Below are 26043 nucleotides of genomic sequence, written 5' to 3'. Positions count from 1 at the left end.
CGGCCCAATGTTCTTCTCTAACAATATGCATACTCAAACCATTGATCATGATAAATCACCCTTACTTCAGACAAGACGAACATGCATAGCAACTCACATGATATTCAACAAAGGTAATAGTTGATGGCGTCCCCAGAAACATGGTTACCGCTCAACAAGCAACTTATAAGAAATAAGATACATAAGTACATATTCAATACCACGATAGTTTATAAGCTATTTTCCCATGAGCTATATATTGCAAAGACAAAGAATAGAATTTTAAAGGTAGCACTCAAGTAATTTACTTTGTAATGGCGGAGAAATACCATGTAGTAGGTAGGTATGGTGGACACAAATGACATAGTTTTTGGCTCAAGGATTTGGATGCACGAGAAGTATTCCCTCTCAATACAAGGCTTAGGCTAGCAAGGTTGTTTGAAGCAAACACAAGTATGAACCGCTACAGCAAAACTTACATAAGAACATATTGCAAGCATTATAAGACTCTACATTATCTTCCTTGTTGTTCAAACACCTCACCAGAAAATATCTAGACTCTCGAGAGACCAATCATGCAAACCAAATTTTAACAAGCTCTATGTAGTTCTTCATTAATAGGTGCAAAGTATATGATGCAAGAGCTTAAACATGATCTATATGAGCACAACAATTGCCAAGTATCAAATTATTCAAGACATTATACCATTTACCACATGAAGCATTTTCCGTTTCCAACCATATAACAATGAACGAAGCAGTTTCAACCCTCGCCATGAACATTAAAAGCTAAGAACACCGGTGTTCATATGAACAAGCGGAGCGTGTCTCTCTCCCACACAAGCATGAATTTATTCAGAGAATGAAAATAAAAAAACGAAAATAAAAGCACACAGACGCTCCAAGTAAAGTACATAAGATGCGACGGAATAAAAATATAGTTTCACTAGAGGTGACCTGATAAGTTGTCGATGAAGAAGGAGATGCCTTGGGCATCCCAAGCTTAGATGCTTGAGTCTTCTTGAAATATGCAGGGATGAACCATGGGGGCATCCCCAAGCTTAGAGCTTTCACTCTCCTTGATCATATTGTATCATCCTCCTCTCTTGATCCTTGAAAACTTCCTCCACACCAAACTCGAAACAAACTCATTAGAGGGTTAGTGCATAATCAAAAATTCACATGTTCAGAGGTGACACAATCATTCTTAACACTTCTGGACATTGCACAAAGCTACTGAAAGTTAATGGAACAAAGAAATCCATCAAACATAGCAAAAGAAGCAATGCGAAATAAAAGGCAGAATCTGTCAAAACAGAACAGTCCGTAAAGACGAATTTTTCTGGGGCACTTAACTTGCTCAGATGAAAATGCTCAAATTGAATGAAAGTTGCATACATATCTGAGGATCACTCACGTAAATTGGCAGATTTTTCTGAGTTACCTACAGAGAACCCTGCCCAAATTCGTGACAGCAAGAAATCTGTTTCTGCGCAGTAATCCAAATCTAGTATCATCTTTGCTATCAAAGACTTTACTTGGCACACTGATACGTCTCCGACGTATCGATAATTTCTTATGTTCCATGCTTGTTTTATGATATTACCTACATGTTTTGTTCACACTTTATGATGATTTTATACGTTTTCCGGAACTAACCTATTGACGAGATGCCGAAGTGCCAGTTCCTGTTTTCTGCTGTTTTTGGTTTCAGAAATCCTAGTAAGAAAATATTCTCGAAATTGGACAAAATCAACGCCCAGAGTCTTAAAATTGGACGAAGCTTCCAGAACACCCGAGAGCCACCAGAGGAGGGCCCTGTGGGCCCCACACGTGTGCCCGGCGCGGCCAGGGTGTGGGCCGCGCCCCCCTACTGTGTCGCCGCCTCGTCGACCCTCCGACTCCGCCTCTTCGCCTATTTAAAGGTCCCTGACCTAAATCTTCGATACGGAAAAGCCACGGTACGAGAAACCATCCAGAGCCGCCGCCATCGCGAAGCCAAGAGCGGGCGGACAGGAGTCTCTGTTCCGGCACGCCGCCGGGACGGGGAAGTGCCCCCGGAAGGCTTCTCCATCGACACCGCTGCCATCTCCACCGCCATCTTCATCACCGCTGCTGTCTCCCATGAGGAGGGAGTAGTTCTCCATCGAGGCTAAGGGTTGTACCGGTAGCTATGTGGTTAATCTCTCTCCTATGTACTTCAATACAATGATCTCATGAGCTGCCTTACATGATTGAGATTCATATGAGTTTTGTATCACTATTCATCTATGTGTTACTCTAGTAATGTTATTAAAGTAGTCTATTCCTCCTCCACGGTGTAATGGTGACAGTGTGTGCATCGTGTAGTACTTGGCGTAGGTTATGATTGTAATCTCTTGTAGATTATGAAGTTAATTATTGCTATGATAGTATTGATGTGATCTATGCCTCATTCATAGTGTGATGGTGACAGTGTGCATGCTATGTTAGTACTTGGTGTAATTGCAATGATCTATCTTGCACTCTAAGGTTATTTAAACATGAATATCGAATATTGTGGAGCTTGTTAACTCCGGCATTGAGGGTTCGTGTAATCCTACACAATTAGTGGTGTTCATCATCCAACAAGAGAGTGTAGAGTATAGCATTTATCTATTTATTCTGTTATGTGATCAATGTTGAGAGTGTCCACTAGCGAAAGTATAATCCCTAGGCCTTGTTCTCAAATACTGAAATCGCTGCTTGTTTACTGTTCTACTGCATCTGTACTGCCTGCAATATTACCACCATCAACCACACGCCAGTTGTAGCATCAAGTATTTTCTGGCGCCATTACTGCTGCTCATATATTCATACCACCTGTATTTCACTATCTCTTCGCCGAACTAGTGCACCTATACATCTGACAAGTGTATTAGGTGTGTTGGGGACACAAGAGACTTCTTGCTTTGTGGTTGCAGGGTTGCTTGAGAGGGATATCTTTGACCTCTTCCTCCCTGAGTTCGATAAACCTTGGGTGATCCACTTAAGGGAAAACTTGCTGCTGTTCTACAAACCTCTGCTCTTGGAGGCCCAACACTGTCTACAGGAAAAGAAGCGTGAGTAGACATCAAGCTGTTTTCTGGCGCCGTTGCCGGGGAGGAAAGGTAAAAGGTACTCACACTCCGGATCTCGGCTACTAAGCTATTTTCCGGCGCCGTTGTAAGTACTCGAAGCTATTTCCTTTAGATCCTGCAATTGCATCTTTTTGTTTCTTGTTTTACACTAGTAAGGCATAATGGAAGGCAACATGGAGCTTTTTATTCTATTTCCTGAGTTAAGACATGGATGATTTGATCCGAAAATTAAAAAAACCCATGGAACATATTAGTATGAACACTTTGAATACCATTGTTGCTAATGATATGGAAAATTCTAAGCTTGGGGAAGCTGGTTTTGATGAGCATGATCTTTTTAGTCCCCCAAGCATTGAGGAGAAAATTTACTTTGATGATACTTTGCCTCCTATTTATGATAATTATAATGATAGTGGTCTTTTGGTGCCACCTACTATGGAGAGTAAATTTGATTATGATTACAATATGCCTCCTATATTTGATGATGAGAATAATAATGATAGCTACTTTGTTGAATTTGCTCCCACTACAATTAATAAAATTGATTATGCTTATGTGGAGAGTAATAATTTTATGCATGAGACTCATGATATGAATGCTTTATGTGATAGTTATATTGTTGAGTTTGCTCATGATGCTACTAAAAGTTATTATGAGAGAGGAAAATATGGTTGTAGAAATTTTCATGTTACTAAAACACCTCTCTATGTGCTGAAATTTTTGAAGCTACACTCGTTCTATCTTCCTATGCTTGTTATTTTGCTCTTCATGAACTTGTTTATTTACAAGATTCCTTTTCATAGGAAGCATGTTAGACTTAAATGTGTTTTGAATTTGCTTCTTGATGCTCTCTTTTGCTTCAACTACTATTTCTTGCGAGTGCATCATTAAAACTGCTGAGCCCATCTTAATGGCTATAAAGAAAGAACTTCTTGGGAGATAACCCATGTGTTTATTTTACTACAGCAATTTTGTTTTATATTTGTGTCTTGGAAGTTGTTACTACTGTAGCAACCTCTCCTTATCTTTATTTTATTGCATTGTTGTGCCAAGTAAAGTCTTTGATAGTAAGGTTCATACTAGATTTGGATTACTGCGCAGAAATAGATTTCTGTCTGTCACGAATTTGGGTTGAATTCTCTGTAGGTAACTCAGAAAATTCTGCCAATTTACGTGCGTGATCCTCAGATATGTACGCAACTTTCATTCAATTTGAGCATTTTCATTTGAGCAAGTCTGGTGCCTCTTAGAAATTCGTCTTTACGGACTGTTCTGTTTTGACAGATTCTGCCTTTTATTTCGCATTGCCTCTTTTGCTGTGTTGGATGGATTTCTTTGTTCCATTAACTTTCAGAAGCTTTGTGCAATGTCCAGAAGTGTTAAGAATGATTGTGTCACCTCTGAACATGTGAATTTTGATTATGCACTAACCCTCTAATGAGTTGTTTTGAGTTTGGTGTGGAGGAAGTTTTCAAGGGTCAAGAGAGGAGGATGATATATGATCAAGAAGAGTGAAAAGTCTAAGCTTGGGGATGCCTCCGTGGTTCATCCTTGCATATTTCAAGAAGACTCAAGCGTCTAAGCTTGGGGATGCCCAAGGCATCCCCTTCTTCATCAACAATTTATCAGGTTCCTCTCTTGAAACAATATTTTTATTCGGTCACATCTTATGTACTTTACTTGGAGCGTCTGTATGTTTCTTGTTTTTCGTTTTGTTTGAATAAATGCTTGTGTGGGAGAGAGACACGCTCCGCTGGTTCATAGGAACGCATGTGTTGTTAGCTTTTAATGTTCATGGCGAAGGTTGAAACTGCTTCGTTCATTGTTATTTGGTCGGTTCAGGAAATGCTACATGTGGTAGTGGTATAATGAAACACTTGCATAATCTTGTAGATCATTGAGCTTTGATAACTTGATTCTTTGCAAATGTTTTGAGGTATTTAGATGGTAAAGCTTGCTGGATGAATAAGTTAAAATTAGTAGTGGATTGTTGTCTTTAAAGCTTGTGCTGTACTACAAACTCTATTTAAATAGTTGAAGGTGTAGTTGGACTTGATAGCTTTCCATGTCTGAGAGTTCATCGTAATAACTAAGTTGTGCTGAAGGTCGAGGGAGCTAGCGGGGTACTTGTGCTACCGTGAACGGCCCTCCTTGGAGTAAATTTTAATCATGCTCTTAATGATGAACCTGCTAGTTGTTTGCAATAAGCTTGTGAGTTCTTTTTGACTAATGTTAAGCTACGATTTTTGGCACTTCCACCATCCAAATTTGCTAGCCTCTTCGGTACTGTGCTTTGCCTTTTGCTCACATTGAGAATTGTGCATACTTCGTCGGTACATCCAAACCCGTGGGAGGACTTTCTCTTGTCCTCCTACACATAAGCCCATACATCTCCTCAAAACAGCCACCATACCTACCTACCACAGCATTTTCATAGCTGTTCCGAGATATATTGCCATGCAACATCCATTTTACATTACATGTCATGTTGTTATTTATTATTTATATATTGCTTTGCATGATCATATACAGCTGATGTGTGGTTTACCCATGTTACGCTAGATCATTGCACATCATGCTACACTGGCAGAGGCAGACAGTTTCATACATCATGTTTTATTCATTATGTGTTATTTGTACCAAAAGGTGTGTTGTCATATTAGGATGTTGCCCCTAAAAGTGAAAAGAGCCATGGAGGCCATCAAAAAGAGAAAAAGAAAAGAAAGAAAAAAAATAGAAAAGAAAAAGAAAAGAAAAGAAAAAGAGAATAAAGAAAAAGGGGGCAGCATTACTATCTTTTATCCACACTTGTGCTCATGTTTTAGCACCTTCAGTATTCATAGTCATCATTTGTGCTCATGTTTAGCACCTATATTCCATATGAGAGAGTTTTCATGTTTTACTAGTATAACTATGTGGGGAATTTACACTATAGAACTTGGGTTGTATATTCCAATGATGAGCCTCCTCAAAAGTGCTCTAGGTCTTCGTGAGCAACCAAGTTGGATGCACCCCCACTAGTTCCATTGGAGAGCTTTCATACACATATAGCACTATGTGCATCCGTTGCATGGCAATCACTACTCCTTGCATAGCTTCGATCATAAGGCTTCCTCTTGTTAATGGTCACTTATAGCTTTGCAAGCCTTTCTTCCATTTGGCCTTCCAACCCCCATTAACGTTCTTTATGCCATAACATCCTGGTGCTAATACCAAATGCTTGCGCTCACCAGTTGAGTAGACTTCGAAACAGTTGATTCATGACGTTCATGTTTATGTTTACTTGACGGAATCCTTCTTATGTTTTGAAAATTTACTTGATGCTTGGAATGAAGGATAGAACTTCTACGCTGAATACTTAACACATCTTTAATGAACTTTGTACGGTTTCATGTCTTTGAAGCAATAGTTCATGAAAACTTCTAGCTTATTTAACTCTTGCATTATCATCTCTTATATCAATATAGACATTTGCTTTGAGTGATTTGATCTCAGTTCATATGTTTTACAATAGTATGATTAAGATCATGTTGGTAGCATGTCACTTCAGAAATTATCTTTGTTATCGTTTACCTACTCGGGACGAGTAGGAACTAAGCTTGGGGATGCTGATACGTCTCCGACGTATCGATAATTTCTTATGTTCCATGCTTGTTTTATGACATTACCTACATGTTTTGTTCACACTTTATGATGATTTTATACGTTTTCCGGAACTAACCTATTGACGAGATGCCGAAGTGCCAGTTCCTGTTTTCTGCTGTTTTTGGTTTCAGAAATCCTAGTAAGGAAATATTCTCGGAATTGGACGAAATCAACGCCCAGAGTCTTAAAATTGGACGAAGCTTCCAGAACACCCGAGAGCCACCAGAGGAGGGCCCTGTGGGCCCCACACGTGTGCCCGGCGCGGCCAGGGTGTGGGCCGCGCCCCCCTACTGTGTCGCCGCCTCGTCGACCCTCCGACTCCGCCTCTTCGCCTATTTAAAGGTCCCTGACCTAAATCTTCGATACGGAAAAGCCACGGTACGAGAAACCTTCCAGAGCCGCCGCCATCGCGAAGCCAAGATCTGGGGGACAGGAGTCTCTGTTCCGGCACGCCGCCGGGACGGGGAAGTATGTTTACATGATAATGGCACTTAATAATCTACCGGGGGAAACTTGCTGCTGTTCTACAAACCTCTGCTCTTGGAGGCCCAACACTGCCCAACTTCCGGGGGCAATTCCCCATCCCGGCGGCGTGCCGGAACAGAGACTTCTGTCCCCCGAATCTTGGCTTCGCGATGGCGGCGGCTCTGGAACTTTTCTCGTATCGTGGCTTATTGGTGTCGAAGTTTTAGGTCACGAAGGCTTAAATAGGCGAAGAGTCGGAGTCGGAGGGGCCCTGGGGGGCCCACACAGTAGGGGGGCGCGCCCCCCCTTGGCCGCGCCGCCTTGTGGGGTGGGGCCCTCCTGGCTCCCCTCTGGCCCCTCTTCGGTGCTCTGGAAGCTTCCGTGAAATATAAGATCGTGGGCCTTGATTTCGTCCGATTCCGAGAATATTTCCTTTGTAGGATTTCTGGAACCAAAAACAGTAGAAAACAGGAACTTGCACTTCGGCATCTTGTTAATAGGTTAGTTCCGGAAAATGCATCAAAACGTTATAAAGTGTGAACAAAACATGTAGGTATTGTCATAAAACAAGCATGGAACATCAGAAATTATAGATACGTTGGAGACGTATCACTGGGATGTGAAGGAGAGAGGGGAGGGGGTGCTGGGGTTGGTCCAGGGTAGGGGAAGAGGTGGTGTTGGCCTCGGCCCAATCCAGAGAGAAAAAAGAAAGGGAGGGAAAAGAAGAAGAATGAGAGGGGGAAGTGTCCCCTCTCATGTCTCCCATCCAGGAAAAATGAGAGAAAGATAGAGAGTAATAGAGGGGTAGGGGTGGAAGAGAGGGGCCATGCCATGAGTTGCATGTGCCAAAATTTGGAAAAAGTAAAGTGCACAAGGGTTGGAGAGAAAGAATAAAAAGGTGGTGTTATGGTGGTGGTGATGGTGTCACATAAGATAAGGGTATCTCCATCAAAATAAGAGAGGGGAGTGTTCCCTCTTATCTGGGAGGGGTTTGGGGTCTAGAGTTAGGGTTAACTAGGGTTTTGATCTAGAGAAACAAATTAGAGTGGGAGAGGTTGCATGAGGGAGGGGGAAACCCTTATAATTCAAATTGGTGTCAAACTTTGGTGCTAGGGTTTTAGATGGATTTGCACACAGAAAGTATTCTACATAAAATCATATGCAAGATTCTATCCTAAGCACACACATAGTCACAAGAAATAAAAGTTTTTGTTGGCTCTAATTTTTTCAAGACTTGAAAACATGCATGTTGTGAAAAATGGGTTGTGACAATAGTCAAATTGCTAAATTAAATACTCCAGAATATGTGCACAGTTGATGAGAGCGACGATTGTCCCGTCCTCTGGTGCAATATTTTGTCATGTATAATTATGTCTTAACGGTTTGATGAAACTGAAACAAAATAAATATTAATAGAATCGAGCGGCTTGGCCCATATTTTGAAGCAGTAAATTGATGACATAAATATACACGAAACCTCGTTTCTTTTTAGAGCAACCATATATTTCATTAATCGAAAATCAAGTTACATGAAGGAACACATGTAGAAATCAAAAAACAAATCGAGATAAAATGATTATCCTGAATTTGCAGATAAAATCCTAAAAGATCGAGAAATACAAAACGTTTCCTAGATTTCCTGGAACCACTATAGCCAGCGGCCGCCGCCTAACTCTAGCGCCGCCGAGGCGAACACAGGAGGAGACACCGAGCCCCCATCATGGTAAGATCTAAAAAAAAACACCATCGTCAAGGATGCTTTGTGAGTCCATGAACAAATCTGCTGCAACCAACGAATATGCGAACATTCTCTTGGTTATTTCACACAAGTCCCACAAAAAGGTGAGGTCAAGTCGATAAGCACAAGCGCAGTGACACCATCTCCGCCGCCCCCGCACTACGGTTGACTTGCACCACAGCAAATATACTACCAAAGCAACACTCATTATCTTACACGGGCACGCTAATGGCAGGCAATTACCACTTGAACAAAAGCATGCACTTACGGATTAAACAAAGTCCCCGAGTTGATCCGTTCGGCTACAGGAGTTCGTTGCAGCAAATCCCCATCGCTGACCTCAGCAGCTCAGCTCAACCTAATCTAACGAACTGAATCGTTCAGAGGCCGGCGGCTGGCTTTGATAAGCTCGATCTTTACGTGCCTTGATGCAGGGGTAATCCAGCCAGGTAACTTAAACAATGCAAAGCGGCAGAATTATGCACAATCATTGCCTTGTATCTATGCGCGGACCTTATCGCTGGTACGGCAAACCTGCATCATTGCGCGTTGCGTAGCCTTGCGTTGAGAGTTTAATTAGGACCTGAGAACGACCAGTGAGTTTCTTAATCTATCGCTTGCGAGGGTGGGCAACTGGATCCAGGGTCTGCGTGTTGGTCACTTTGATCGGTTCCTCGCGGCTTGTTGGTGACTTGTGAGCAATTGTCCTGGAAACAACCGTTGATCTTCTTCTCCAGAAACCTAGTGGGTGAAATCAGCCATTGGTGTGCTATACGTACTGCTACCTAGGTGTTGGATTGCATTCAGCAACTAGTTCATCAAACAACTCAGATAGCCAAAGAATGATGAACAATGTATTTTAACCATGAGGCCGTACTATTTTGTAGTTCATCTAATACCTTGTTTCAGACGATGCTGTATTTTAAGAAACCAGATACATTTGATCCCTCTTAACTTACAGAAACATTTTCATTTTGGAAAATTACAAGAACAAATCCATGTTTCTACATATTAGATAGCAACCAAAACGGACACTTTTCCTGAAGTACCTGATACCTACATGAACGAATATTGCTGTAATTATTTAGAACCTAAGAACCTTTCTATATAACTTTTAAAAAATTTCTGAAAAAATGGGTCACAAACCTATTGATGTATAGATCAGCCCGTATTGTTTGAAACTAGATTTTATTACCAGTTGAATATCCTCCTGAATTGCAAAAGAAAAAAATGCTTGTTTTAGTAATATAATAGGAAAAACCACTGTATTTTTTATACTCCCTCCGGTTCATATTAATTGACTCTAATATGGATGTATCTAGACACATTTTAGTTCTAGATACATCCATATTGAAGTCAATTAATATGAATCGGAGGGAGTATATATTTTAGGAACATTCCAAATTGATTTAATTTTAGCTGAAAGTTATCAAATCTGCATAAACATCCAACAACTAGGAAAGATTCCAAATTGATTTAATTTTAGCTGAAAGTTATCAAACCTGCATAAACATTCAACAGCTAGGAAAAATGGACTCATGATTTTTCTAGATTAATCACATTATTTAGTTTGGATTACTGGACTTTCTTCCGAATTTTTTAAAAGTTTGATACAAAGTGAAAAAACCAAAGTAACTTCCGAATGACTTGGGAAAGTGGGCTAGAAAATTGCGTTTACTCACTATTTGTAGTTTGGAGTACTGAAACCTTTCATGTCTTTATAAGTTTGTTTCTCCCAAACATTTTTGTTTTGCCAAAATGATAGAGAATGTGAAAAGTTCCAAACGGTTCGATTGAAGTCCGGTACAAGAAGCGCCTTTCGTTCCATGTGGCACCTAACTTTTTGGCCGAGGTTGTTGGCATCAATGGCGAGCTGGCTAAATCTAGAGGTTTGAATTCTCCGAAACAACATACCCAAAATTTCTGATATAATTTTCTCCGGTTGAACTTTTATGAAATACTAGTTCAAATAGTTGCGGTCTTGTGATTTCATCATAGCAAAACGTTACACTCGGTTCGAAACGAGAGCGTTTTCTGAAACCGGGTACATTTGATCATATGTAGCGTCGTTGTAACTCTGCGGAACTTAAAACTTGGAAGGGTTCGTGATAAAAAAAAATTGTGAAGGAAACAGGCGCATGTCAAAGCCGGCCCAGCTCTTCTTCGTTCGAATGAAGTTACTGAGTTCAGCTTGAAATTGAACTGTAATATTCATGACTATCAAAGGATTTATTAATTTAAAGTTGGACAGTGGTTGCCTTTTAACAAAAAAAAAACTGTAATATTCCTGAATTGCAAAAGAGGCAGCACGAGATGATGTTTTTAAGCAGCAAGCTGAGTAGAACAACACGCTGCAACCCAATCCATAGGAACTCGGTCTTGATTTTTTTTTTCTTAAAACAAAATACTAGGGAGTACGTACAATGCTGCATCTTTTGCTGGTGCTCTGCTATTCTAGATTATCCTTGGTGATATTGTAATGGTTGGTTTTGTCAAGCAAGGTGATTGCTTAGCAGGTCTTTCGGTGACTGGAGTGGAAGGTTCTGGAAGCCGGATGGATAGCTCGCGCACTAGCGAACTCGGTTGTTTTTACTACGTAATTCTTTTGATTGAACTGCGTTGGCTGGTCGTTTTCATGCGCACCCGATGATAAATATCTGCACCAGAAACGCTTTTGAAATTCAATTGCTTCCGTGGGTAGGGCCACGTTGTTGACCCGGCCCAAACATGATTAGCGCGTCGCGGGCACGTGTCGACGGCTCCACGCGCCGGGACGCTGGACGTCTCGCGGCTGCGAAAGTCAGCTCGTCGCCCACTTTGTAGCTGCTAGCCCAGTGACGTGCGGGGCCAGGGCTCACGGGGGCCCGCGAGTCAGCCACACGGGATAGGGGAGCCCAGGTCGTGGAGCGAGGGGTTTGGTGGACTGGGTTTGGTGGGTGGGGGCTGGGCGGCGGGCCGTCGTCACGCGGTGATCGCCGGCCGGCGGTGGCGGTGGCGGTGGGTCCGTGGCTGGCTTCCTTGTCGTGGACTTTGGATCGCTACTGCTAGCGGTACAGCGGGAGAGCAGTTTTGGAGTGGTGCGTGCCGAAAGTGAGGCTGGCTGCAGGGACGTGATGAATCGGCCGGGTGGGTTTGTCACGGCGCGCGCGTGCTGCTCGCATAAATGCGAAAAGGTGACCAGTGTCGCACTGTTTCTTGTCCTGTTATTAACGGCAAACATTTTATTTTTTGCGCAGGTGATCTCGGGATACATGCATAGCAATCGAAATATCAAGAACACTCTAAACTGCTCTAGAAAACCGTAGTTCCCGGAGAAATAAAACACCCACTATATATATTAATATCTGTAAAGAAGACAATACTTATAAGACATACAGTACTACCTTGTTCCACGGTACATACATTGCGTACAAACGTTAGTCAAGTCAGGCTACGTGAAGTTGACCCAGTACGGAAAATAGCATTAGCATTGATAATATCAGATGCGGAAATATTGATAATATGTACTCCCTCCAACCTAAATTAGTCGATACGGTTTTTACTATGTTTCTAAGCAGAACAGATTAATTTAATAATATCTGTTGGAGGGAGTATTTGATTTTGTATCTAGGCACCGATACTTTTTACTATATGTGTGATCAAACTTTTGAAATTTTGGATCTGATGAAAATTTATATGCAATGCATTGGGAAGCAAAGTAAAGAAAATACGAAAAAATATGTGGTGCATCCAAGCATGAATTTCCACGATTTAATTTACATGGGTTGTCGAGCCCAGGTTTTGCGCAAACGGATGAGACTCTAGCACGCGTGGGCTTTAGTAAAGGAGATCAAAGCATGTCTTGATCCGGAATGAAGATATGATTATATCCTAAGTTATACCTCTAGATTTGCGCTGGGTAGATGCAAGACATTCAACTTTCAAAACCAAGGCACGTATGTTGCAATTGGATTTACTGTTCTCGGAGTCGCATGTAATGTGGGTGCAACATTTATAATTTTTTTTCCTTAAAGAATTAACAAATCTAAAGAGGAAAAAACGTATGTCTTTCAAGTTCTATTCTTTTTTATTTAACTTTTGATTTTCTTAGTAACAATGTGTGAGCGTACATAGTAGGAAAAAGTATCAAAAGTTAAGGAAATTTGATGAATAAATTTTAAGTGTTTCACCTCGCGATTGGTTGCACAAAATCATTCCCATAAGCTATATTGCAGGGAAGTAACTCCAATTCTCTTGATACCATAGTCCAAACAACTGCCAATTTCCCAAAATTCAATTGTTCCCGGATTTTTTCTTCTTTGGAGACTTTGGTCCGTTCTACTTTATTTGCATTCCTTTCCGTGTTTTTTTACTTTCATCACTTTGTTACATTGTCAGTCAACAATTTTAGCAAGAAAACAATATACTACGACACGTATTACCGCATCTTTTTTCCCTTCTCCCCGTGCCGCTGCATCCAGACCGAAATGGACCGTTTTGTGGGTGGCCGTTGGAGATGGCCTAAAGGCATGTACAATGGGATGACGTCAGCCTTCCATTAGAGCCGCCACGTAGGATATTTGCTGATTTGGAGGAGAGAGAATAGAGAAAGAGAAGGTTGCCTTCTCTTAGCTAGAGGATGATCCCTTAAAAAATAAGAGAAGACAATTTGCTACATTGTACCACATGTCTTCCCTTAGCAGCCTATTTTCCTACCAAAATAAATTGATTCTCATTAATTGCAAGAGATAACACAAAGAGACAATGCATTGTACACGTTATTGTTAGTGTCCTCTCTAAACAGGGGCGTAGCCAACAGGGCGTAAGGGTGGGGCACGCCCCACCCTAAGAATTTGGCCCAATAGTCCATATTATACAGTATATACGGAGAAAAACGCCACGTAGAGTGTACATTGTAGAAAATTCAAATCGTAAATAATAAGAGAGTCATTGCATCTCTTTTTGGAAACATGTAGCAAAGAAGATACCTTGGCTGCTACAAAAGAGCAAATTATAGTATCAGATAAGTAGTGTTAGGTTATGCAAATATTAACCGTGATAATTGAATTGATTATGCCCTTCCAACCTTATGAATATACTTCTAATGATTTTTTTGTAAATTCAAAATGTGTACATATTCATGTTATATTTGAGGTACTTAAAAAGATATACTTCCCCAGCTAAAAAAAAATTGATCAACCTTTTCTATATACGAATGTATCTATAACTAAAATATATTTATATACCCGGAAATGCAATTTTGATCTCAGGTGCATATGCTCCTGCTACAGAGAAAAACATTTTAAAATATCACAAAAAATACGAACACAAATTTCACGCGTATATGTCAACAATCCATATGTGTATGCCAAGTTTCGCGCGAAACCGGTAGGTTTGGTGTCCTGTGTAAAAATGACAAGCAAAACGTCTTGTGAAGAGCTTATATTTAGCACCAAATTTTAACTTTTTTGCACATGACACAAAAAGTATTGATTTTTCGTGAAACGACTTTGCAAACACATAGAACATCAAGATGTATCCGTAACATTTTTTATCGGATTTTTTTGACATTATATAATATGTTGAAATTTAATTTTAAAAACCAGGTGCATGTGCTCCCGGGAGCAGAAACAGCATGTCCATACATACCTCTATATCTAGATAAAGTTTCGCAATATTTTCGAAGACGGAGGGAGTATGTATAGTTGCCCCACCCTAACAAAAATTTCTAGATCCGCCACTGCTAGATGATGTGGATAGCTAGGAGAAGGCGTGCCTTCTCTACCACTGTACATGCCCTAACCTACCGGAAAATTCCTCAACCATTTCTCTCAATCCCGATAAGGTGATTTACTATAGTTAATTATCCGCTGCCCTTTCGGCATGCAGCCCTTACATAAGCCTAATCATGCATGCAATGATGCAACAGTGCTGGGTAACAAAACGAAAATATCTTTCCCATCGGCCGTCGTCTACAGACCACACACCTGGTTTCGTCCCATTGATTGTAAGCTCACAAAGTATTGATAATTTGATATCCTCTGCCATTAGCTTAAAATATTCTCAGCTCCAGCCAACAGGAACTGAAGATATAATCAGCCCGATCAGCTTGCCAACAAGAAGGCGATTTCTGACAGCGGAGAATAATAATGGGGAACGAAGGTGATGAGATTGGATTGGAGTGCAAGGAAAGAAAGCAACGGGCGGATCACTCCAACTCTCCACGGCTACTTTTCTACGAGCAGTGCCGTCCGTGCAGACCCGCGACAAGGGACCGAAAGCTACCCCGGGGGTTCCAGCGCACGCCTCGAGATCCGTGCGCGGCCACCCTAGCCGTCGCACGAATCGCGAGGTCCGCCGTGGCGCGAGGGGGCGCTCGCTGACGGGTCAATGCGCGTGGGGCCCGCCCGCCGACCACGATCCGTTCCGGCCACACAGCGACAGCTGCCTTTTCGTTTCCTTTCTTCCCCGTGGAACACCCGCGAACGCTCGGAAAGATCTCGCGCGGTCGCGGCCCCGTGTTTTGCTTCGGCGATCGACCCACCTTTATAAGCCCCGTTCCGGCCGGACGATCGCCGAATCAGATCAGAACCCCGCTCCCCATTGGCTCCTCCCGCTCCCCGCTTCGCCTGCCGCGTCTCTCGTGCTCTGCTCTCTCCGCCGCTGGAACTGTTAGCTACTGAGCGAGCTGGGGTGGAAGCGGCGGGAGCGAGGAGCCTTCTTGCAATGGATACGTCGACGAGTAATTGCGGCGGCGCCCGCGGGCGGAGATGGAAGGGGAAGGCCGTGAGCTCGGAGCAGCAGCAGCACCAGCTGGCGCCAGTTTTAGATGACGCGCCAGCGGCCGCATTGCTCCGGCCGCTCAAGAAGAACTGCCGCCTCCGCCGCTCGGCGTCGTCGCTCTCGTCGGCCCCCGCCTCCCCCGACTCCTCCTCCGTCTCCAACCCCATCTCGCCGCCCGCGTCCACGCGCCAGATATTCCCCTTCGCGTACGACCCGTCCCCGGCCGCGGCGCCCAGGCTGCTGCAGCTGCTGCACTACTCCTCCAGCCTCTACCAGCAGTCCCCTCTTCTGCCACCGCAACACCAACAACAACAGCAACACACGCCCCCGCAGCATCCGCAGATGATATCCTTCGGCGACGCCCAGCACCACCAACAACAACAGCAGCTCGAGGCGGCGGCGGCGGCGGCCTCCATGGTCCCGCCGCAGTACATGTCCCCGGACGCGCTGCGCTACTGGAGCCAGGCGCTGAACCTGAGCCCGCGAGGCGGCAGCGCGCTCGTGCCGCCGGCGCTGTACCAGCACCTGCTGCTGCGGGGGCCCGCGCCGGGCCCGGGCCCGGCCAAGCTCTACCGCGGCGTGCGCCAGCGCCACTGGGGCAAGTGGGTGGCGGAGATCCGCCTCCCGCGCAACCGCACGCGCCTCTGGCTCGGCACCTTCGACACCGCCGAGGACGCCGCCATGGCGTACGACCGCGAGGCGTTCAAGCTGCGCGGCGACAACGCCAGGCTCAACTTCCCCGACCTCTTCCTCGGCAAGGGACGCGCCGGCGGGAGCGGACGCACCAGCGCTGCCAGCGCCGCCGCGGCCTCGGCTTCCTCCCCCTCCTCCCTGTCCGCTCCCGCTCCGTCGATGCCGGACGAGGCCCAAATACAGCAAACAACCCAGCTTCTTCTAAGCGAACAACACCAACAGCGCGGAGACGAGCCATCCGACGCCGATCCGAAACCTCTGCTCTCCGCGGCAGAGCAGAACGTCAACCTCGAACCCGACCGAAACCCGCTGCTCCTCAAGGCAGGGCACCAATGCGGCGACGGCAACAACACGGCCATGATGCAGCAGCCTCCATCCACGCCCGGCGGCGTCTGGGGCCCGGCCGACGACGCGTGGTTCAGCGCGTGGGGCCCCGGCAGCTCCGTCTGGGACTACGACATGGACAGCGCGCACGGTCTCCTCCTCCAGTCTCGCTTCGCCGGCGATCAGGCGGCCGGCATGGAGTACGTCCCCGGCGCGCCGGAAGTCCACATGGCGCCGGCGCCGGCGCCTTCTCCTCTTCCTCCTCGTGCTCCCTTCTGCTGGAAGGACTGAACACCCCTTCTTCCTTCCATCTCTGAACATCTCCACACACACAAAACTTCCCTAAGCTGTGACATGCCCGCAGGCTGCAGATTTTTAACAGACAGCCTGCGGCATCATCACGCCATAGGAACATCTCATGACCTTTTCTTTCATCTCTCTGATCGATTTTCTCCTGAAAATCACAAGCCCCCGGCTGCATTTTTTAGGCTGGGACAAGGATGGGCTATATTTCAGCTCCCGTCCTTGTAGATCATTTCCTGATGATTGTTTTTAGATCTAGGTAGTAGCTAGCTTAGTAGTGTTCATCAACTGTTTCCTGCATTTTTCAAGATGTTATGTATGGCTCTAGGGATTGCCAATAAAGGTTTGGGAAGGGGAGACGAATTTTATGCTCTCCTCTTGTTCTTACCATGAAAATTGTGTTTTACTCCGTATGCAGTACTGTACCATGTGTACTTCTATATGTGTATCATTGGTTCCATGATTGGTGAATTGATAGCTCCTGATTTCTTTTGTTGGATTCTTCTGTTTCGTCTTCAACTCACCGTGTCCACATATTCGAGCAGCAGAAGATTTTCAGACTTCAGAAGAAGAACCAAGGGTTTCATACTGTTTTTGTGACATGATGTTGCATTCAGATTGACCTAAATTTTTTCGATAAAGGGAATATATTAATATCGAGAGATACCAATTACACCCAGCCTCTGCAACAACGCACCACCCTAATGGCACTACGGATGCACACATCCAAAAAAAAAAACTAAGAAACAAAAGTCCCGCTACAGTATCACGGACCTAACAACAGCAATACATCCACCACCATGACAACACCTGAATTGCAGACTCTCCAAAAAACAACGCCTCCAAGAAGGGAACAGTGCTCCAACACGTCGTCGTCCGATCAAAGATCTTAGGTTTTCACCCTGAAGATAGTCCCCACTCTCAAAACAATGCCTCCACCAAGGTCACTGCCAGGCTCAACCAGTTAAGGCCAGACCTTGGGTTTTCACCCTGAAAGGTAGGACTCTGCGTTTCACATGTGTTGTCGCCCCCACTTTCATACTGCTGCTGTGAAGCCCGGACATCAAGCAAGCCCCTCAACAGCGCGGAGACTTGAACCTCCCTTAGCTAGTTCTCCCCTCCGGCCTTCATGAAATTCTCTTCTTCCGACTTTCATCATGGATCCATAGTCACTTGATGTCAACACAGAAAAAGAGCTTCGCGCCGCTCCCTCCAGAACCAAACGGTCGGAATAAACGCATGGGTGCGCACGACCGAATACCTTCGATCCAGCGAACTCCAGGCAAACCGCTGTTACATTCGCCGGCGGAGCCTTCCGGAACTCAACCCTCCGGCCAGATCACGAGGCCAGGCCTCCGGTAGGTCCTCCTCTTCACGCAAGAGAGGCCCTAGGACCGCCGCCTTTATTCAGGCCAGACCCCCACGTCGGCAACCATCCCGGGCTGGCCAACCCAACCCTCCACCGGCGACACCATCGCCGGCTTCCATGCACCTCCATCTCACCGCCGGATGGCGATGATAGATCAGAAGAGGCCACCTCCTCCGTCAAACCCAAGGCTGCTGCCCCGGGCGCCCTCGTGTCGCGGAAGATGCCCGATATCGCCTCCACGCACCAACGAGAGGCGGGGGTGGATGGCATGGTGCAGACCGAGGGTCTGGCCGCCGCCCACCACCAACCCCTGCCGGAGTGCTGCGGGAAGCCGACGAGAAGAGGGAGACCGCAGCGCCGCCCATCCCACCCGCGCCGACCGGTCCGCCAGGGGACAGCAGACGGGAGGAGGGCCGCCGCCGCCGTCACCCATCCCACGCGCGTCTGCTCCGCCAAGCATCGAGGAGGTGGGGATCCGGCCGCCGATCTCCACGCGGCGACGAGGAAAGGCCCCCGCCGCCGCCACGCCCCGAGGGACTTTGCCCCGGCGGCGCTACAGGCGGCGGCGGCGACGGAGGGTTGGGGCGGAGGGTTAGGGTTGGGGGCGGAGGGATGGGGGCGAAGGGTTGAGGGTTGGGGGATGGGCGCTCTAAAATTAAAATAAGAAGATTGACCTAAATATGGCGCAAATACATGTCTAACACCAGTACATGTCACTCAGATGGGAGTGAGAGAGAGAGAGAGTAGGCATCGACTCGAAGAAATGAATTGCTCTTTGGCTAGTGGAAATGGGTTATAGCCGTCAAACGAGTTTATTTCAAACCCTTATTGACTCTTTATGTCTTTGCGATGGAATGATGTTTAAAGTTGTTCTGTTAAACGAAACCTTGTGATTAGTGTTTCATAACATGATATTACATGTCTCAAAACAAGCTTAGCTTACTCAGCCAAGCATAAGGTTGCCAGCTTTAGATTACAAGCACATAAAAGAGTACAACTACAAAATGTTGTAAAATGTATATGATCCAAGCAAAATTAACCGAATAGCAAAACTATCAATGTTCGCTTCATCCCTTTGAGAGAGCCAAGCCTTATGTTGGGGCACGGAGGCCACATATGCCAAGTTGCAAGCTCCAAGAGCGGGAGAGTGTCTTCAGTAGAACGATATAATATCTGGAAGCTTAATACCCCCAAAACCAAACATAGAACGGTATGGTACTCCCTCCCTAGAGTAGGATGCATATAAATTTTGGTCAAAGTCAAACTAATTTGAATTTGACTAACTCTATTGAAAAATATATCAACATGATATGAAAAATATAATTCATGATGGTTCTGATTATACTGATTTGGAAATATAAATGTCAACACTTTTTTTATTAGCTAGTCAAACTTTAAAAAGTTTGATGGAGTTGTGGACTGCTTTTATCTTTTATTTTTATATGTGACTTTCTGGTTTAATTCATATATGCACACTAGTAAGTTAGAGCATCCCCAGCAGTCTCTCCGACGAGGCCCCCAGGATGCTTTTTTTCATCCGGATGGACAAAAACGGCCCAGTCGCGTCCTGGTTCCTCGTTTTCGTCCGGATTTGGGCCTAAATCCGTCCGGACTCCCCAGGCCATCCTCGGTTTCCCGGGGTGCTACCGGGGACTCCGGATGGAGCAAATTCCGCGCTCTGGTCCGCGTGTAAGTGAAGATTCAGCGCTCCCCGAGACGGCTGAAAAATCGTTGCTCCCCATGCCAAAAATAGATTCAATCCGGACGAATTTCCATCCGGATTGTGGCCCGGGGGCCTCCGACAACTGGAGATGCTCTTAATGTAGGGACTATCGCACATCACAAGATCTGGACCACCAAGGTCCTGATCGCCACAACACGTATCTAAGGTTAAATGAACTTATAAGAGATAGGATTTAAATAAACCTATGGATGCATCTACTATAATAGCTTTGGCATAACATATCAACTAAGAAGTTAAATAATCATTTCTATAAAGTAACATGAAATTTATGATTACTTTAAATCATCCATAAAAATATGGGATTCAACATTGTCAAAGTGGGTGCTTGCATGGCTCAACAAATTCTTCAAAAGCCCATGTCCTCCAAATGGTTCCTCTCTAACAACGTCGCCTAATCTCCAGAAATGAAAGCGAGAATGCAATAAATAGAATATTACCCAAATGATCTCCAACATTTTATGAATATAAAAAATATTAATTATACACTATATAAAAGCTAAACAAATTTTCACGCTCTCAGAGTTTCAGTTACTGTAGATTGCTATTTATCCAACTCTTCCTCCGATTGTTTGCTGACACGTAGTCTCATCTTTTACCACTTGGTCACTTAACCTGTTTGGATTTTTTTTTTCTCGCGTGGGTGGATACCGGCTACCGGTTTGTTAGGCAACTTCCGGTTAGTGCTCCCTCCAGAGAAATCTACGGGATGGACCCACTTTCTACCACTTTTCTTACCCCACGGCCGCACCGCTTTCACAGAAAAATCGTGAAGAATAAGGATCTCTCGATCGCTTCTCCCATGGAGTTCCGGAGCCCTCTCCACAGCGATTCTCCCATGGCGTTCTAGATCCTCTCTAAAGCGATTTGATTTTGTCATGTTATCTTCTTTTCCTTCCCCAAGCCGTCGCGCCGCCTCCATCATCCGCGCCACCGCCATGGATGGGCAACAGCGACCGTGTGGTGCTGCTGGTGGGTCATGGCGGCAAGGCTGAACGGGAGCAGTTTCGGCCTCCCGATTTGCTAGACCGCGGCCAAGTTGGTTGCCTCCCATCCCCGTCCCTTCTTGAGGCGGCCTGCGCTGGACGCGGGAGCCAGACATGGTCGCCGGCGGTTAGGAGCTGTGGGAAAGATCAACTAGGTTCTCCCATGCTTGGGTCTCTTTTCGTTAGATGGCACGGCGGCCGAAGAGCCCCGCCATGGACGGCGCCACGTGGCCAGCAGCACCGTGCCTCAGATGTGGAAGGGCAACAGAGGAGCCCCCGCTCTGTGTGTCCCTGGTGAGTCCTGCAACTAAGACAGCCACGGCCACATACTACCGATTGCCGCCGTGATGCCTGTCCTCCCGTGGAATGCGTCTTCCCTGTCAGTGAAGCAGCTGCGTGCAAGGCTAGCGCCGTCGGATACCGAGAACAAACTTACATCTCAATGTCTTTCTTCATGCAGGCCTTTGATGGGTGGACGTTGTTGCTGTTGGCCGGCCAGGTCGTCCTGCTTCCGCGCCATGGTTTTTGGCATATACTAGCAAAAAATATGGAGATGGCCAATGCGGGGTTCCAGACCTGCAACACTGCAACAAGTTTCAGAGAGTTGTATTTCCTATTGCAAGTTTCCGTATATTGATGATAGAATTTTTTTCAACAATGCATTAGTTTGCTTACAAGCTGATCTTCCTTTTATTGGTGACCTCAAAATCTAGATTTTGAGTACTGGAAAGAATAAGATTCATCAACAATTGCTCTGTTTGGATTCAAGATCATAAAATGAGTTAAATCAATACCCTTGGTAAGCTCTTTTCTCTTTTTATTTTCCATATTGCAGTATTTGTACATATATGTATTTTAATAGTTTATGTTTTTTTCCTTCCATCGTTTGTTCACATGTGGTAACTCTGATTGTGAAACAATATAGAAGTAATTATCCAATATGAAGTGTTGTAACAACCTACTTTCTGTAATACGGGGTTCAGTTCATGAATTTGCTAACAGAACCTGTACCTAGGATGTAGGGAACACATCATCAGGCCCAGCGTTCTACCTAAGTGGAGACCTACCTAAGTGGAGGCCAATCTGTAGCTTTGTAAAGTATAGCTTATTCTTGATATGGTTAGAGATTATTTTATTTATTGGCGATCCCTTGAATGGTTGAACCTGGCGATCCCTTGAATGGTTGAACCCAGGTAGCCAACTTTGAGAAGATATGAGACGATAATAACTAGACAAGAGAAGCAAAGCTACTGTTATAATCTGTCATAGATTTTTTTGAAATAAAAAGTGGTACGAAAAATTACGGGGGTTTCTATGGAAGGCATAGCAAACTGGGACTTCAGAAGTACAATGGCATACCTAAAAATACAACAGCAGTAGTATACCTTATTTTTTTTTTAAGAATAATGTTTCCTAAAGTCGTCCAGAGCACATAAGAAAATTCAAGTTAAATCCTCAAGGTACTATTCCTAAATACAGAATAGAGAAATCAAATGTGAGAACTTTGGCTAGGAGTGCTCCAAACTACACTAACAAATCTTTGATAGCACATTCCAAGTTATCACTATTTGCACCGACCATCCAAAATAGTGAATTAATTAACAATCTTCAGCCCAAACAATATCTACTATTTGAAGCAATCATATAACAGGATCAAATTGAAGTCCTTTCTATCTGACATATCTTATCATAACAAGCTATTATGTATTATTGGAAATTTGGGATTAGTGTGTAAACATGGAGGAACCATGGAAAACTAATTGAAGTTTATAGCACATTTGTACTTCCACATAAACCAAATGGTAAAATAGCAGTAATATATATCTGTGTGTATTTACTTTTCCCTCCCTCAAAATAGTTAGTTATTTTCAGTAACGAATGCTATTTTCCATGGATAGCATACAAGTCTTGAATTGATAATTTGATAATATTTGGCCAGAGCTGATCCAAGGTGGTGTTATTATTAATAATTTGTTCTTTCATGAGTTTATCAGTTGATGTTTATGTATTTTATTAGAAGGTCTATGTTGCTACTTTCCAGTTAAGTTTTTCCATTTACGAAAACATTGGATGAAATAGTCCGCTGCTATGTTATATTGTATATAAGCTAACCAAGGTGGAAAAGTAGTTCATCCATTCCTTTTCTTTTTTGCTAAATACATTACTAGAAATCGATCAACAACTGATTATGATGTAACTTTAATGGACATCTCAAATTATTTGACACTATTACCTTAAATCCATAAAAACTCAGTTAAGATGCATCTACACTACAGAAATTGTAATTGAATGATGTATGAGACATATTCTGGTTGCGTGGCAATAGAACCAGGGGGGCAACCTCTATTCTAAAAACACCAATGGCCAAGACTTCGATCACCGGTGTCATAACCATGCAAATCTAGCAATAACTCATCTAAGCTAGAGAAACAGATCACAAAAAGAGAGCGCACCTTCTGAATTGGCTTTTACTACTGCATGTTTTTGGTTATCCACAACTCATCTGGTTCCGTGACAGCACCTCATCCGAGCAATCGCCTGCCAGGCCGGGCTCGGTTTGAGCTACTGATGCCTACCGGCGGCTGCCCATGTCCAGCTCTCGGTTAAACTTAGGTATTCGGTTTTCCGTCTGCATTTTGATGGAAAAAACTTAGCAACGTAGGTATCAGGAGATTAGTATATACTTATAAGACAACAGTGAATAGAAACATTAGTAGGTTTCATGTGCATTAGGACTGCTGCATAGTCGAGCCTCTCGCATTAGCCGAGAGGTATAGGGTATGTATTATTCTATTACTCAGAGGGCAGAGGTTTACTAATTTACCATAAAGTTATAACGGCCCGCGAGGTAACATTTTCGCATATCTTTCATTGCAACATTTTCCAGTCATATGGTCCATAGATACGACGTAACTGAATATTGATATAAGACCGTGTGAATCAGTAGATACTTTTTGCTATGTAATGTGGCTTTAGAAACGGGCAACCATCGATTTGTTCCAGCTGCCGCCACTCTCCATTGTTCATAGACTATGTGTCAGGTTATTTCAGTTCTCTTCTATACTGTTGTCCTCCCTTTCTCTGTACTATCACTCATATGGTGCCTTCTCACTTTGTATTGTATTTGGCTATTCCTGTTACATTTCATGAGTTCGACTCTCACCGCATGGCAATAATTGCAGGTTTAGCAGTGTGCATGACTGATTAGCATAAAGACGCTAAAGCCAATAGAGATGGTTTCTAAGTTTACATACTACCTACGGCAGCCTGAAATCTCGAGCCATGTACTCTCTTAGGCTGTATGACAGACGCATATGGCCAGAATTCTCTTATCACCTAATTTTACATGTTGTCTACTCTGTGCTATACTTCTTACCCTGTGTTTGACATAAGCAGATATATAAGAAGTTAGCTTTTGGGGTGTCTGTTCTTATGTTGTATCTTTGATTCAATCAATGCGTGTTGTACAGCTCGCCTAGGCTAAATTGTCTTCTTTATTTTTGCCTCTTTCTGACAAAGTAACCTATGCGTCCAAGGTGCCGTCAGCAATTCGTGCTTTTGGTCCTATCGCTTCAGTTTCGTCCGCATAAGAATCCCCGTTTAGGTGCACGCAATTGCTGTAGCCAATAAAATTGCCTCTATTGAGCCAGTACAGAGAGGGGTATCATACCAGCTATTCATGCCTGAACCCATGGTTGCTCCGTTGGTCACCTGCGCCAGGCCGGCAGGTTTCATCAGCTCCCATCGCACGGAGCTTCTTCCACGCTCAGGCTCACCATTGGTCCCGGCTGCACGAACCACCCCTGTTCAGGTAGCAATTCACCTCCGCGCTTGCAAACTGGAGGCAAGCCAATCGGTGATGCCGTGGCTCAGTCCCCTGCATCCACGGCCGAATCGTGAAAAAAACTGGAGGCAAGCCAAGCGACGAGGGACCGTGCTGTCCGCCACCGTCCCTATGACCTCCGCCCTCTTCCTTCAGCTACCGCACCGCTTTTCTGCCCACTCTTCTTCGATCCAGTTTTTTTCCCCACCCGATAAGATGCTACTGCTGCCCGAATCGACTATCTCCATCAGAGCCGGATCTACTGCTGCGGCCCAGTTAAAGAGCCTTACCGTAGCCACCGAACAAAAAGAAGCTGGGCCGGTCGTGAACAAAACGAACAATGGCTCTCTAAAAAAAAATTATATGTCGTAATTCCAATAAAAAAAAGTGTATACGCTGTTAATCTTCTGCTCACCGACTACAAACAAATGGCCACGGGTGCAGCGTGCGCCGCGCCACCGCCTGCTAGTTCATCTAAAGTTAAGATGAAAAATATATGAAGGTCATTTAAAACCTTATTTATAAGACAATTTACTATTTTACTTCAAATTGACTTTAGAAGTTGGTGCTAATTGATCATTTTTTTTCAAGGATACGTCATGGATAGACATATCGGTTTCATAGAAGAAAAGGCCAGAAGGCCAGCGTTACAACACACTCTAGGCACAAGCGCCACAAAGTGCAACCCCATACTGCCGCTAGACAGCACACACACGCTATGGGACTACTCACAGCATCTCCACTTATCCACTACTGCTAGGCCGTCTCTGAACAACCCAGCCGCTCTTCAGAGCTCAGCCAAGATTAGCAAATCCCAAACTAGTGGATTAGCAAATCTTTGTGCTAATTGATCATAGTACAATACCGTCCACACTAGGATTAGCAAATCTTCATTGTTAAACTAGCATTGAACCTTAACACTCGCCACACTTCCATATTTCCTCTAACTCTTTACGTCTTTGCGATGGGATGATGCTTATAGTTGTTGTGTTGATCAAAACCTTGTGATTAGTCATTCTTTACAAGATGCTTTTAGAAGGCTCAAAACAAGCTTGACTTTAATTTAATAAGCCACACTCAACCAAGTTTACAAGGTGATGCACATAGAAAGTACATA

The 26043-nt window shown here is 44.3% G+C and overlaps 1 protein-coding gene and 1 long non-coding RNA gene across 4 annotated transcripts; one reads left to right on the top strand and one right to left on the bottom strand.

Moving 5' to 3' along the window:
* The first annotated feature begins 15474 nt into the window (after nucleotides 1–15474).
* On the top strand, nucleotides 15475–17506 carry LOC127306958 (uncharacterized). Its single transcript, XM_051337656.2, has one exon. It carries the CDS (start codon nucleotides 15631–15633, stop codon nucleotides 16993–16995), a length of 1365 nt encoding a protein of 454 aa, XP_051193616.1. The 5' UTR covers nucleotides 15475–15630; the 3' UTR covers nucleotides 16996–17506.
* Nucleotides 17507–21343: 3837 nt separating this feature from the next.
* On the bottom strand, nucleotides 21344–25183 carry LOC127306960 (uncharacterized). 3 transcript variants are annotated; one of them, XR_007854996.2, is made up of 4 exons: nucleotides 24774–25183; nucleotides 23557–23732; nucleotides 21540–21687; nucleotides 21344–21480 (listed from the first exon to the last, which is right to left on the bottom strand). It is a non-coding gene; the product is annotated as an uncharacterized lncRNA (long non-coding RNA). The 3 variants fall into 3 exon arrangements; XR_007854997.2 differs by lacking the exon at nucleotides 21344–21480 and having other exon boundaries at nucleotides 21486–21679; nucleotides 24774–25182; XR_007854995.2 differs by lacking the exon at nucleotides 21344–21480 and having other exon boundaries at nucleotides 21486–21687; nucleotides 24774–25181.
* Between the last annotated feature and the right edge of the window lie 860 nt (nucleotides 25184–26043).

Source organism: Lolium perenne, chromosome 6 (genome assembly GCF_019359855.2).
Source record: "Lolium perenne isolate Kyuss_39 chromosome 6, Kyuss_2.0, whole genome shotgun sequence".
Classification (NCBI taxonomy): Eukaryota; Viridiplantae; Streptophyta; class Magnoliopsida; order Poales; family Poaceae; genus Lolium; species Lolium perenne.
The sequence above is the reverse complement of the archived record's forward strand: the minus strand, read 5'-3'. Positions and strand labels throughout refer to the sequence as shown.